Below are 15,284 nucleotides of genomic sequence, written 5' to 3' on the forward strand. Positions count from 1 at the left end.
CAGGGTGTGTGGGTGTGTGTGTGTCTAGGTGTGTGTGTGTGTGTGTGTGTGTGTGTGTGTGTGTGTCTGTGTGCGTATGTGGATCTCAGAGTGCTTTGAAGTGATCCAATACCTTTCCATTACAACCCTCTACTTTACAGTGCATACTATATGTTGTTGTTTTTTTAAATATAAAAATGTAAATGCTTGTGTGTGTGTGTGGGCGGGGGGTCTGCATACGTGTGTGTGTAACAATGGGTTTTGCGTCCCTGTGGTTCCAGGTTTCCCTCATGAACTTCCTGTTCCTGGTGCTGTGGGCCTTCGCCCTGCCCTTCCCCAAGCTCCGCCCCATCGCCTCCAGCGTCTCCTCAGTCTGGGCGTGTGTCATGGTGGTGTGTAAGATGATGTACCAGCTCAAGGTCATCAAGCCTCTGGAGTACTCCTCAAATTGCACCACTGTGAGTTTAGTTACTTGTGGAGTAGTTAACATTTCAGGAATAATACTGGACCAATTACCCATTAAATATGTAAACAGTAATGCTCTCAAGGGTGGATATCTAGAGGTCTGGTGTGAGCGTGTGTGCATGTACTGTATGTGTGCGTGCCTGCACATGTTTGTGTGTGTCTGTGTGTATGTACAGAAAGTATTAACGTGTGTTTACAGTAGTGTGTGTGTGTGTGTGTATGTGTTTGTTTGTGCGTGTGCATATGAATGTGTGCACTTGTATGTGTTTGTGTGTGCATTTGTGCCTGTGTGTGTGTGTGTGTGTGTGTGTGTGTGTGTGTGTGTGTATGTCTGTCTGTATTTCAGGGCCTCGTTTCAGCCAACAGTACAGAGCTGGAGCTGGGAGGGAACATGGTGGAGCTCCTGCAGAGGTCTGTGCTGTACGTGGAGCCTGTGGACCCTGCCAGGTGGTGTGCAGCACTGAGGAAGTGTGAGGACCGGATCCTGCCCTGTCTCAGGGTAGGTCGGAGGAGCTCTCCGAGGATGTATGGTTCTTCACTGCATATATGATGGATAGAGAGATATGTAGATGAATGTTTTCATGTTCAACCATGCCAAAGTTTTTGTGTACTATATTATGGACATTACCAGAAGCCATTGAAAAAGAGAAATATAGAATCAAGGAGATGTATTTACTTGAACTGAAAGACAGATAAATCAGAATCAGAATCAGAATGACTTTATTCGCCAAGTAGTTTTCACATTTTTGTGATTTGTGTGTGAATTTGCTGTGGTTGTTGGTGCATACAGACAACATAATAATAAGAATAAGAATTAAAAAGCAAGTAGTACAATGCAGTATGGGAAATATTATTAATGTGCAATGTGTTCAGTATATCTGAAAGAGCTGAACAGTTGTGCAAGAGCTTAAGTATAAATAAGAGCAGAGATATTTACGATACTGAATTATTTTGCAGAATATGGAACAGGTGTAGACTGTGCGTTAATATAACGTGTAGTGTGTATGGGGGCGGGGTAAGAGTCTGTGATCAATGCTTTCTTTGACATGTACATGCTCTATGGTACTAACACTGTCTGAGTGTTCTATGATTCTGTAGTCTGAATGTTCTATGTTCACACATGTTAATGTGTTCTATGTTCTATCAGAACCACCTGATGGTGCTAGGCCTGGTGTTCTATGTGTTCTATGTTCTAACAGAACCACCTGATGGTGCTAGGCCTGGTGTTCTATGTGTTCTATGTTCTATCAGAACCATCTGATGGTGCTAGGCCTGGTGTTCTATGTGTTCTATGTTCTATCAGAACCATCTTATGGTGCTAGGCCTGGTGTTCTATGTGTTCTATGTTCTATCAGAACCATCTGATGGTGCTAGGCCTGGTGTTCTATGTGTTCTATCTTCTATCAGAACCACCTGATGGTGCTGGGGCTGCTGGTGTTCGAGGTGACGGTCCACAGACACCAGATCCGCTACCGCCTCCGTAACAGCCTGAAGACCCCGCCCTTTGGGATCATCTTCCAGGGCATCACACGCCAGCATCTGGACCACGGTGTCCTGCCCTGCATCAAATACTTCTTCAACTACTTCTTCTACAAGTTCGGCCTGGAGGTACATACACACTTCATCATCATCATCATCATCATCATCATCATCATCATCATCATCATCATCATAATTATCGTAGTGTAATATCTGATGTGAACTCTGACCTCTGAATTTAAGCAGTAGGTGGCTACAACTGATCTTGTGCTGCCTGTCAATTTGCTTCTTTTTTAACTGTGTGTATACTTTGTGGTGTTGCTTTGATTCTCATCCAGTTTATGTCTTTGGTTTCATTGTGTGTTTGATTTCATGGTGCGTTTGATTTCATGGTGTGTTTGATCTCATTGTGTGTTTGATTTCATTGTGTGTTTGATCTCATTGTGTGTTTGATTTCATTGTGTGTTTGATTTCCTTGTGTATTTGATTTCATTCTGTGTTTGATTTCATTTGTGTTTAATATCATTCTATGTTTGATTTCATTCTCTGTTTAATTTCATTCTGTTTAATTTCATTCTGTGTTCAATTTCATTCTGTGTTTAATTTCATTCTGTGTTTAATTTCATTCTGTGTTTGATGCATTGTCATGTGGTCCTGCCTGTCTCAGATGTGCTTTGTGGTGGCGGTGAACGTGATTGGTCAGAGGATGGACTTCTACGCCCTCCTCCACTCGTGCGCTCTGATGGCGGTCCTGTCCCGCAGGCGGAGGAAGGCCATGGGGGAGGTGTGGCCTAAGTACTGCTGCTTCACCGCAGGCCTCATGGTACTGCAGTACCTCCTCTGCATTGGGATACCTCCTGCCCTCTGTGTCGGTAGGGGAAACAAGTTACCACATGGTGTTTATTCACATTTCTGCAGAGGCTGGTGGAGGTAGACGTCGAGGACAGACTCATTGGATTGCATGCAATTACACAGTTGCGTTTGATACCATTCCACATTCCGTTCCATGCATCACAATGAGCCCATCCTCCCCGGGAATAGACACAAAACCCTTCATGATTCCTACCAGCGGGTGAATGCAGTATGAGGTCAAACGTAAAGACACTAAATAAACAGAAAGGTTGCACCTAATACATCTCCATTTGCCAGCAGAGACAGTGTTGAAAGATAATGTATACCAGGTGTGCCATAGGGGAGGCTGGTGGAGGAAGAAGTCAGAGGACAGGCTCATTGGAATCCATGGAACGGAATGAGAAATGGTATCAAACACGTGTGTACCATTCCTCATTCCGTTCCATGCATTACAATGAGCCCATCCTCTGATTTCTACCTCCACCAGCCTCCCCTGGTGTGCAAACACTCCTCTATTCATTGTCGTATGTGAGCCATAATAACACTGTCTCTATCAGACTACCCCTGGAGGACCTCCACCCAGGCCCTGACGTCCAACCTCATCAAGTGGCTCTACCTGCCTGACTTCGCTATGAGCCCTAACCCTGCCTTCATACTCTGTGAGTCTGTCTAAAAACCATATCACCCACATTGTAGCTCAAATCACCCAGTCTGTCTGAATATCCACTATCAATATCAACCAATATCAGCCACTAGCTCAGCTCCCCCACCCCCACCCCCTACCTACCTCTACCTACAAGTGGCTCTAGCTGTCTGACTTTGCCATCATGCCAACCCTGCCTTCATACGCTGTCAGAGTCAGAGATCAATAATGATATTACTTTCCATAGTATTGACTGTTTAGTAGTGTAACTAACCCTAACCCTCATAATGAATACAGGTCTGAATTAAAATGATATGTCCCACATGCTTTTAAGTCTAAAATAATTACGTAATTACAATTACAATTAATTAATTAATTAATCTAGGTCGGTGAAACCAGGCCTACATACTACACAGTACCATCAACCTGTTTCTCCTACATGGGACTTCAAACTAGGATAACCATCGTGTATTCTCTTTTCCTGTCTCCAGGTGATCACTTCCTCTTGCTGTGCTCGTCGCTGCAGTGGCAGGTGTTTGAGGAGGAGAACCGTGCGGCTGTGCGCCTCCTGGCAGGGGAGAACGTAGAGATCAGCCGTAGTCTGGACCCACGCACCATCAACCAGTACATCCCTGTAGACAATTTCCTCCACTGCAGGTAAGTGTGTGTGTGTGTGTGTGTGTGTGTGTGTGTGTGTGTGTGTGTGTATGTGTATGGCAGGGAAGAACATAGAGATCAGCTGTAGTCTGGACCCCCTGCTCCATCAGCCACTACACCAATTCTACCCTACTCTCCTATTTCTATCCTCCTCCACCACCCCCTCTCCTCCTCCTGTTCCTCCAGGTCGTACTTGGACATGGTGAAGGTGTTTGTGTTCAGCTACTTCTTCTGGCTGGTGCTGTGTCTGATCTTCATCACGGGGACCACCAGGATCAACATCTTCTGCCTGGGCTACCTGTTCGCCTGTTTCTACTTCATGCTGTTCGGAGGCAGCCTCCTGATGCAGCCGGTCCGCTACATCCTCAGGCTCTGGGACTGGCTCATAGGCTACACCTGCTTTGTCATTGCCATGAAGAACCTACTGTCTGTGAGTCTGACGCTCTGGGTGGACCCTAGCTGACTGTGTGCTGGGCGTGAGGGTACTGGGGGGAATGTGTGTGTGTGTGTGTGTGTGTGTGTGTGTGTGTGTGTGTAGAATATGAAAATAAAACACTGAAGAATAGATAACAGTCAAACATAAGGCATACATTTATTCCCAATGATTATTCCTAACAGTCATGGACATGATCAAACGAACTCAACACAAGTGGTCACATCACCAACCGACAGAAGTTAACATTACATTATATCTGACTCCAAAAAACATCTCATGGTTAATAATGATTGACAATGCTTTGCTCATCCCTGTGGGGCAGACAATCGATCATATTGGATCCTAGATTCCGTTAAGAATACCCAAAATGCTGATGCTGATGACTCTCTCTACATCTCATTAACAATGCATAACTCTAACATATGTGTGTGTGTGTGTGTGTGTGTGTGTGTGTGTGTGTGTGTGTGTGTGTGTGTGTGTGTGTGCGTGCGTGTGTCTGATGACTCTCTCTACGTCTCATTAACAATGCTTCTTAACTCTAACTCTGTCTTGTTCTATCTGTGATCCAGTTTTTTCTGTCTCTACTAAGATTGATTCCTGTACGTGGTCCATCTGAGCTCTCTGTCTGTGTGTGTGTGTGTGTGTGTGTGTGTGTGTGTGTGTGTGTGTGTGTGTATGTGTGTGTCCACAGCTTGGTTCATGTGCCTTCCTGGACAGCCTGTTGAAGAACTGCTGCTGGCTCATTCAGGCTTTCAGCATGTTCTGCACTATCAATGGCTACGATGTCCGTAAGTGAGAATGATAATATCCACTACTAACCCTCTGTTAACATACAAGACAAGTAAAATAAATATGAAATATAACTGTGATTCTTATGGTACTGTATTACTTGAATATTACTTGGTTGGGTACATGTCTTCTTGAATGTGTGTGTGTGTGTGTGTGTGTGTGTGTGTGTGTGTGTGTGTGTGTGCGTGTGTGTGTGTGCGCGTGTGTTTGGGAAGTTGGGGGGACACAATAAAAGGGTGACAATAGGGGCATGCCCGCCTTACCTTTATATATTCATACTTAGTCATCTTTCTTTTTTTTTAAGTTATTTTTTCTGAGTGGGGCAGTCCCACTCATATTTTTCTTTTTAATGACAGATATAGTAGAGATTATGACAGGAAGGATGGGTGAGAGAGAGAAGGGATGACATGCAGGATATGTCCGCGGCTGGAATCGAACCGGGAGCCCTGCGGTACATGGTCAGCGCTTAATCCACTACGCCACCTAAGCGCCCCATACTTAGTTTGAGATTGAGATTGAGAATGTTTATTTTGGTCCCTTATACAATTCACAATACATATAAAAAAAAATGTACACAGTCACAATGCGTACCAGGACCAAAAAGGTGTAGGCTGAAGCCATGGCTTATTGCGCCTACCCTTGTTACATGCATGTTTTCTTTCCCCATGAGTGCATAATCAAAAACAACAACAACAAAATGTAACTTGCGCATCTTAACAGAAAGCTCAAAAGTACCAAACAAAAAACTATATTAATGCGCCTACCCTTTTTACATGAGTGGTTTACCCCGTATAAGTGCATACCGTATTTTCCGGACTATAAGTCGCTCAGGAGTATAAGTCGTATCAGGCAAAAAAATTCGACATTAAGAGGAAAAAACATATATAAGTCGCACTGGACTATAAGTCGCATTTATTTAGAAATATGTTTCACAAAATCCAAGACCAAGAACAGACATTTAATCTGGAAAGTTAAGTTTATTCAACTACACAATAGCACACAGAACAACAGGCTGAATAGAAGTCCGGTTTGTTAACATAACAAGCCACATTAACAGTTATTCAGCAACACAATAGCATAAAGAACATACCTGGGAGGCTGAATAGGCTAAATGAACATAACAAGCCAGCGAGTCCAACAAGCAAGTTACCAGTAAGCAAGTTCACCAAGCTACCGTTTGCTTAGCTTCAACAAGCTAATGTTTTAGATAATTTCTTCAGGGGTATAGGAGCAGCATATAGTTGTTACAAGCCCAGAGCGGCCCAGAGCGCCCTCTGTTGGCTGTAGACGGTAATGTTTACTCCTTGGTTCATGTCAGTCAGTATGAAATTATATATTGATATATAAGTCGCACCTGACTATAAGTCGCAGGACCAGCCAAACTATGAATTAGTTTCTTATAGTCCGGAAAATACGGTAATCAAGACATAGAAACTTTTATAAACAAAATTTTACTTACGCATGTTAACAAAAAGTTCAAAAATACCAAACAAAACTTTATCTATACCTCTGTTCTATACTTGTCAATCATCCTACTTTTTAGTAATTTTTTTAATCCTTTTAGTGTACTACACATTTTCATTTCCTCTTCAAAGGTATTCCATAAACTAACTCCCTTAACTGTTATACATCTTTGCTTTGCATTTGTTCTAATCTTTGTTTTCATAAACATACATATTCCTCTCCTTAGTCATCTTTAAGATAAAAGAGGAATTCAATTAATCAAACTTCTAATATAAAGACAATTTCTTTATTCTCCTCCTTCACCTTTCCCTTCAAAACATTACCTGCACAAATATATATACAGTATATATATATATTCTGTCTCACTCACAATCGACAGCTTCCAGAAACTTCTTAAACCTGATGGAGCAGACCCATAACTAACTAATAAATTGTCCAGTTCATCGATGATAACTGGAAATATAGGCTCGCTAGCAAAGCTGATAACGTGATTTTCATGAGGGTTATGGTGGACAACACGTTTTCAAGTTACATAGGACCACGGGTAATAGAAAAATCCTACTGCTTTACAAACGATAATGAACCAACTCAAATCCTCCTTCTTTTTTTTCATTCCCTCTCCAAAGAAAGACAGAAGATTCAACTGTTTTTGGCGCTTCATTTTTGTTGGTCTGCACTCTACACATGTGGGTCAGCACCTTTCTTATGAAGATAGATATGGGACAAAACTCGTGAGGTTGTAGGTTCAAGTGGGCGTGCCTGATGCCCGCGTCCAAAGATGCCATAGGCATAGCATAGAACCAGGGATGATACAAGCTCAGCCAGACAAACAAACAAACAATAGTGTATAAGTATGACTTTTTCAGTTTATGCAAAAATGCATTTGTTTAAAAAGTGTGGGGGGGGGGGCAGAATCTAGGTTTTGAAAAGTGGGGGGGGACATGTCCCCCTTGTCCCTAGTGGAGATTTGTGTGTGTGTGTCTGATGACTCTCTCTACCTCTTATTAACAATGCATGTTAACTCTAACTCTGTCTTGTTCTAACTGTGATTCAGTTGTCTGTCTCTACTAAGATAAGTTGATTTCTGTACGTGGTCCATCTGAGCTCTTTGTCTTTGTGTGCGTGTGTGTGGTTGTGTGTGTGTGTGTGTTTTTCCAGCGGAGTCTGATGATAAGTGTGAGTTGCCGGAGGGCGAGGCGGGCATCGTGTGGGACGCCATCTGCTTCACCGTGCTGCTGGCTCAGAGGAGGGTCTTCCTCAGCTATTACTTCCTCTACGTAGTCTCTGACCTCAAGGCCTCCAAGATACTCGCCTCCAGGTTAGCGTGTGTGAATGTGTGTGTGTGTGTGTGTGTGTGTGTGTGTGTGTTTGTGTGTCTGTATGTGTGTGTGTGTGTGTGTGTGTGTGTGTGTGTGTGTGTGAGAGAGAGAGAGAGAGAGAGAGAGAGAGAGAGAGAGAGAGAGAATGTGTGTGTGTGTGTGTGTGTTTGTGTGTGTGTGACCTCATAGTCTGTTCTTCCCTGCCTTGTAAAGGGGTGCAGAGCTGTTTGAGGCCAAGGTAAAGAAGCTGGTAGCTGCCAGGCTGGAGATGGAGAAGAAGTCTGTGGAGACGCTAAAGAAAGCGTAAGACATCTGTCACTGCAGATGCTTTGTTCATTAAAGTTTTGATCAGACTAAATACAGTAGGTAGGGGTTAAAGGTACAGGCTGACATTTCATCTGGGTATGTCCCCTCACTTGTTTGACTTCAATATGTGGAACCCTCTTCCTCTAGGATGGATAAGATCAAATCCAAACAGAAGAATCGTCCTGCCCAGGGAGATGCAGCAGTGCCCCCTACTGCTCTGGTGCCAACAGGTAAATTATGGATTGGCTCCATCCATCCTTCAATCCATCCATCCATCCATCCTACTGTAGCTCAACATACTTACTCAGGGAAGGCTGGTGGAGATAACTGGAACTGGAGGGCCGGTTCATTGTAATGCATGGATGTTTGATACCATTCCTCATTCCATTCCATGCATTACAATGAACCCGTCCTTCGTTTTCTACCTCCATCAGCCTCCAGTGCACTTACTGTCTGAGTGTGAGTGAGTTCATCTCATCACTCGTTCTTATAATCACTGAATGAAAGAATGCATTAATGGATGAATAGATGGATGGATTGCTACCTGTACTGTAGCAATGACAATAAAGTCCATTCATTCATTCATTCATTCATGAATGGATGGATGAATGGATGGATGGATGGTTGTGTAGGTGAATGGATGGATGGATGGATGGTTGGATGGTTGGAATTGTGGATGGATGGATGGATGGTTGTGTGGGTGAATGGATGGATGGATGGATGGTTGGATGGTTGGAATTGTGGATGGATGGATGGATGGGTGGATGGCTGGATGGATGGTTGCATGGGTGAATAGATGGTTGGATGGATGGATGGATGGTTGGATGGGTGGGTGGATGGTTGGATGGGTGGGTGGATAGTTGGATGGATGGGTGAGTGGGTGAATGGATGGATGGATGGCTGGATGGATGGTTGCATGGGTGAATAGATGGTTGGATGGATGGATGGTTGGATGAATGGGTAGGTGGATGGTTGGATGGGTGGGTGGATAGTTGGATGGATGGGTGAGTGGGTGAATGGATGGATGGATGGATGGATGGGTGGATGGTTGGATGAATGGGTGGATGGATGGTTGGATGGATGGATGGTTGCATGGGTGAATGGAGGGTTGGATGGATGGATGGTTGGATGAATGGGTGGGTGGATGGTTGGATGGGTGGGTGGATAGTTGGATGGAGAGGTGAGTGGGTGAATGGATGGATGTTGGATGGTTGGATGGATGGATGGATGGATGGGTGGATGGTTGGATGAATGGGTGGGTGGATGGATGGTTGGATGGATGGTGAGTGGGTGGGTGGATGGATGAATGGATAGATGGTTGGATGGATGGATGGCTAAATGAATGGTCATATGTTTTCCAGGTGAGAGTGAGAAGGGAGAGAATGATCAGGGGAAGTGGTGGAAACCGTGGGTGTTTAAGCCTGGTGGTAAGTTTTAGTCTGTCAGTTACTATCCGTAACTGCTAAGATGGTTGTTTGATTCACTTCCCGCAGCAATATCATTTTTCTTTTGTTTGGGAACTGGTGAAAATATTGTGGGATAATTGTCATTTAATCTCATCTCATCTCATTTCATAGTGAAAGTCATCAGAATAGTACATATATATGGTAACAGTAATGACCACTATATGTAGTGTTCTCAACTGTGTTTGTTTTACAGTAGAGAACAACTGCGGCTACCATCTGTTTGAGAGTGACAGCGAGGAAGAAGAGGAGGAAGATCAGGAGAAGACGGAGGAAGAGGCGTCATCAACAAAGAAGAAATCTGCTTTTCAGGTGAAGAATGTAACATCAGAGATGGATGGATAGATGGATGGATGGATGGGTGAATGGATGGATGGTAGGATGGATTGATGGATGGATGGGTGGGTGGATGGATAGATGGATGGATGGAGGGATCGATCGATGGATAGTTGACGGCTGGATGGATGGATGGGTGGATGGATGGTTGGTTGGATGGATGGACGGCTGGATGGATGGGTGGGTGGATGGATGGTCAGACGGACAGACGGACAGACAGACGGATGGATGGATGAATGGAAGGAAGGAAGGAAGGATGGCTGGATGGTTGGATGGATGGAAGAATGGAAACAGCTATATATTGATAATGTCTAATGAGATACTGTAGATGTAACAAGGAAACTGTGTGTCCCTCCTCCACAGCTGGCCTATGAGGCCTGGAGTACAAGTTCTAAGGCAGCCCTGAAGGTACACAAGAAGGAGGAGACAGAGATCAAGAATGAGGAGAAACGCAGGGCAAAGAGAGAGCTGCGGAAACAGCAGGGTAAGAGTGGGGCGTGGTTGTTGGCTAATGGAGTCATGGATACAGTATATACGTGAGTTGTTCCTGGGTGCTGCCATGATACTGTTGTTGTGGTGTTGTTGTTGTGTTGTTGTTGTGTTGTTGTTGTGTTGTTGTTGTTGTGTTCTGTTGTTGTGTTGTGTTGTTGTTGTGTTGTGTCGTGTCGTCTATGTGTTGTTTTGTGTTATTTTTCTTGTTGTGTTATTTTTCTTGTTATGTTGTGTTGTTGTTGTCCAACCTCAGGTATTGACAGGGCAGACTCCAGTGAGGATGAGTTGGATGAATGCTGTCCTGAGGAAGAGGAGGAGGAGGAGGAGGAGGAGAAAGGTAGGCAATATCATGCTGCTCCAATGGAACCATAGCACCATCCTCATCATTCAGCCTCAGGGATGAAGAACTGGTTAAAGGTCCAGATAACATGTTTGTGTTGTTACCAACTGAATAAAACGTTTGTTCTCCTTTCACAGAAAATATAGTTCAGCGATGTGTCGACTCCATCAAGTTTGGTTGGGTGTTTATCCAGGCCCTTCTTGATGACCTCACCGACGGTCTGAACTCGTTCTGCAAAGATGGCCTGGACATCTCCAGGGTGCTGCGCTTCGAGAGAGCTCTTCTGGGCCAGCAACAGAAGAAGGTGACTTTCATTCGACAGCTTTTTGATTCATTTATTGCATCAAACCTTTGTCTATACAAGTTAGTGACAATATGATAAAAATGATTGTACAAGAGAGACTTGCTTCATCACAACAAACCACTCTGATATATCACTGTTTAGTGAAATACATTACCTCCCTCCCTCCCTCCCTCCCTCCCTCCCTCCCTCCCTCCCTTCCTTCCGTCCTTCCTTCCACAGGGTAAAGAAGTCTCCCAGGAGTGTGTGAAGCAGTTCTATGACAAGTGGCTGTCCAGACAGAACACTCTGGCCTCCCTGGATGACCAGGAGGATGTAGCCCCTCCCCTCTCCTCCCCCCCTGCCTTGCCGTCGTCCCCACGGGGCTACGCCAAGCTGAAGAACGCCCACTCCAAAATCTCCTGGGGAAGTAGCATGTCCAGGTACCATTCATCATCATTCTACAAAGACATTGCACATTTCACTCACACACTTACTCATCGTTGAGTGTGGTTGCTGCTCTTCTGTGACACTTTATGTTATTACCATTGTTATTGTTTCTTCCTTTTTTATTATTATGATATTGCAATGCTAATTGATACTGTTTGATTGTTTCGTTGTTGAGGATTTGCTTACCCTAAATTACATTGTATATTTCATATTGTGATATTGTGTAAATGAATGAACAATTTGATTTGATGGCTCTATGGAACACATTTGATTGATTGATTGATTAATTCATTCATTCATTGACTGATTGACCAATCAGTAGTTGCCTTCTAATGTGAAATAAAGTTATTTCAATGGTTTGTCAAAAATTGCTATAAATACCTTCTCAGGACCATGATGGCTAACTTGCCTCCCCTCCTACTATGTCCACCTAGTTGTATGACAGATGAGACGATGTTGGGGTCTCGCCAGCCGACACAGGAGGAACTGGATGACCCTCCCTTCCTCTTCCCCTTGCCAGAACCTGCTGACCAGCTCAGGCGCAAACTACTGAAGACGGCCAATGTCGACCTCACCTCCTTTGACAGGTTGGGGTGGACTTTTTGTGTTAGCGGTAGCCCTAGAATGACACCTCATCTCTGAAGTGCCTCAATTTTACATCATATATATTATAAATGTTATATAAATGATGATACTGTATGTGGCAGATGAAGTGAGAACCCCCAAAACATTTTTGGGAAAAAGGGGTCACCTGTCCACTTTGTTTTATTCTTTTTTTTCTATCCTGGCTTTATAAGGTCTTCAGTCTTCTAAGTCTCATTGACTACACCAGGGGAGGAAATTGGCGCAACGGCTCATTGTATTGCATGGAACGTGATGAAGAATGGTATTAAACACACGTGGAATGTTTGATACCATTCCTCATTCCATTCCATGCATTACAATGAGTCCCTCCTCCGATTTCTACCTTAACCAGCCTCCACTGAAGTTTATTAATGACTATATCCTTTCTTTTTCTCAAAATGCTACTGTATTACAGCCTTGAAGGTGTCACTCCTGATAAGGAGCACAGTGGAGGAGGAGGTGACGACGAGCATAAACAGAAAGAGGAGGAGGAGGTTAGAGCAGAGAGGGAGGAAGATGTGGCAGCAGAGAGAAGGTATGAACATATGGAGCGGGGGAAAAAGGAGAAGGAGGAGGAAGAAGGGAGGTATGAGTTTGAAGAGGAGGAGAAGGAGAAAGATCAGAATCAGGAGGAAAAGAAGGTGGTGAAGGGGAAAGAGCAGAGGGAGGAAGAAGAGGAGGGGTATGAATACAAAGAGGAGGAGAAGGAGAAAGAGCAGAGGGAGGAAGAGGAGGAGGAGAAGGAGAAAAAGCACTGGGATGAGGAAGAGGAGGGGTATGTGTACGATGAAGAAGTGGAGGAGGAGAAGGAGAAGACAGAGCTCCTATACCCCACCTCCCTGGACTACCTGGAGGGTGAGAAGAAGAGTGTCGATGTCCCAGACTCCCCCAGGCCTCTGAGTCAGGAGACCAGGAACCTCACAGCTAGTGAACTGTTGCTCAACAAGTAAGCTATGGGAGGTTGGAATATTGTTGGTTTTATGTTTGTAGCAGGGGTGGCTGGGGGAGGTGGGAATCAGAGGACGGGCTCATTGTAATGCATGGAATGGATGTTGATACCATTCCTCATTACATTCCATGTACAATGTACAATAAGCCTGTCCTTCGATTTCTGCCTCCACCAGCCTCCCCTGATTCAAGTGGAGTGCTGTTTCCATTCTCTCTCTCTCTCCCTCTTCTTTCTTTCATTGCTCAGTTTATACTGTAGACATACAGTAAAGTAAAGTAGAAATATCACAAATACATTTAATTTCATTACGCTCTCTCTCTCTCTGATCTTTCTCTCTCTCTGCTCTGTCTCTCTCTGCTCTCTTTTATCTCCTCTCTCTGTTTCCTAGCATGTTTGACAACGATGAGATCAGTGAGTCCGATAAGTACTACCAGTCTCTCCCGCGCTACCTGAGGTTGCTGTTCGCCCTGTACAACACAATGGTGTCCAAGTCAGAGATGCTGTGCTACTTTGTGATCATCCTGAACCACATGGTGTCCGCCTCGCTTCTGTCCCTAGTTCTGCCCATCCTCATCTTCCTCTGGGCCATGCTGTCTGTGCCTCGCCCCACAAAACGCTTCTGGATGACCGCCATCATCTACACTGAGGTACTGCAGGGTGCTCTCTCGCTGGATCGGTGCATTGATTTGTGCTTTATAATCTGTTTGGAATGCTCATCACGGAACACTCTACTTTAACAATGCTTGTACTCAATGATATACGTATTATATCATGGTTTGGTGCCTTATTGGTTAGTTAATGTTTGAATTTCTTGATTGATATTGATTTATATTTTGTAGTAAGAGATGGACAATAACAGATCTCTTGAACATCATTAAACACACATTTACAACTACACTTCAATTAGGTTTATTTTATTTTTTTCTTGTTTTTACGAAGACTAACCCTTTGTGTGTTTGATACCATTCCTCATTCCGTTCCGTGCATTACAATGAGCCTGTGACTAATATGTAATGCCTCATCACAATCTTTTTCAGCTGACAGTGGCGGTGAAGTATCTCTTCCAGTTTGGCTTTTTCCCTTGGACCACCTCTGCGTACCGTGGCATCCACGCAGACCAGCCCTACGCTCTGCCCAACATCATCGGCGTGGAGAAGAAGGACGGCTACGTTCTCTTTGACCTGATCCAGCTGTTGGCGCTGTTCTTCCATCGCTCCATTCTCAAGGTACTGACCTGAGACCTGAGACCTGAGAGAGATGGGTTCTGGGTCGTAGCATGGAAAATATATCTAAAAACAAACATCTTTCCTTCTTTCATTCCAACTTTCTTTCTTTCATTCTTTCCTTTTTCATTCCTTCTTTTGTTCCTTCTTTCCTTCCTTCTTTCTTTCTTTTCTTTCTTTCTTTCTTTCTTTCTTTCTTTCTTTCTTGCTTTCTTTCTTTCTGCAAGGAAAAGATACCTCAAAACAACGATACCTGAAAATGTGAATGAATCTCCCTAATGGAGACTTTAATCGAATTGAGACTATTGTCTTATCAATACTGTCATTGCCCTGCAGTGTCATGGTCTGTGGGACAACAAAGAGGTGGAGATGCCAGACTTCTTCAAGAAATTAAAGAAGAAGGCAGATAAGAAGAAGATGGGCGGAGGAGACAAACCAGGAACTGGAGCCCCAAGACGTCGCCTTCCCTTCCTCCCTCTCCAAGCCTCCACTACATCTCTGTTCCTAAGACGGAGGAGGGACAACTCTCCTGAAGGTAATGGTGTCATAATTACTTATTATTCATTATTATCATGAATTATTAACTATATTATTCATGGAATACAATTTTCTTTTAGTTTCTTTTCAGTATGTGAATCACGGTGCATTAAAACAACATGTAAAAAACCCACAGACTAGAAGTGCATTGACATTTTTTATTAAGTTGCCTGGACAGTTGTGAAATGTTCGTCACTACCT

At 43.9% G+C, this 15,284-nt stretch overlaps 1 protein-coding gene across 1 annotated transcript in view; it reads left to right on the forward strand.

The window, feature by feature from the left end:
* LOC308160681 (piezo-type mechanosensitive ion channel component 2) overlaps nucleotides 1-15,284 on the forward strand; it is a gene marked incomplete at both ends in the record, with an annotated part of 44,963 nt that overhangs the window by 21,659 nt on the left and 8,020 nt on the right. The window contains 23 exon segments of the mRNA XM_080534624.1: nucleotides 261-437; nucleotides 791-943; nucleotides 1,852-2,052; nucleotides 2,591-2,795; nucleotides 3,333-3,434; nucleotides 3,910-4,075; nucleotides 4,262-4,505; nucleotides 5,203-5,299; nucleotides 7,923-8,089; nucleotides 8,307-8,386; nucleotides 8,537-8,619; nucleotides 9,751-9,816; nucleotides 10,049-10,164; nucleotides 10,552-10,672; nucleotides 10,934-11,017; nucleotides 11,158-11,324; nucleotides 11,544-11,743; nucleotides 12,185-12,337; nucleotides 12,790-13,056; nucleotides 13,267-13,320; nucleotides 13,712-13,970; nucleotides 14,361-14,549; nucleotides 14,883-15,081. Of these exon segments, the coding sequence (XP_080390750.1) occupies nucleotides 261-437; nucleotides 791-943; nucleotides 1,852-2,052; nucleotides 2,591-2,795; nucleotides 3,333-3,434; nucleotides 3,910-4,075; nucleotides 4,262-4,505; nucleotides 5,203-5,299; nucleotides 7,923-8,089; nucleotides 8,307-8,386; nucleotides 8,537-8,619; nucleotides 9,751-9,816; nucleotides 10,049-10,164; nucleotides 10,552-10,672; nucleotides 10,934-11,017; nucleotides 11,158-11,324; nucleotides 11,544-11,743; nucleotides 12,185-12,337; nucleotides 12,790-13,056; nucleotides 13,267-13,320; nucleotides 13,712-13,970; nucleotides 14,361-14,549; nucleotides 14,883-15,081 (3,550 nt within the window).

Source organism: Nansenia antarctica (assembly GCF_963989245.1).
Source record: "Nansenia antarctica genome assembly, chromosome: 6".
NCBI classification, from domain to species: domain Eukaryota; kingdom Metazoa; phylum Chordata; class Actinopteri; order Argentiniformes; family Microstomatidae; genus Nansenia; species Nansenia antarctica.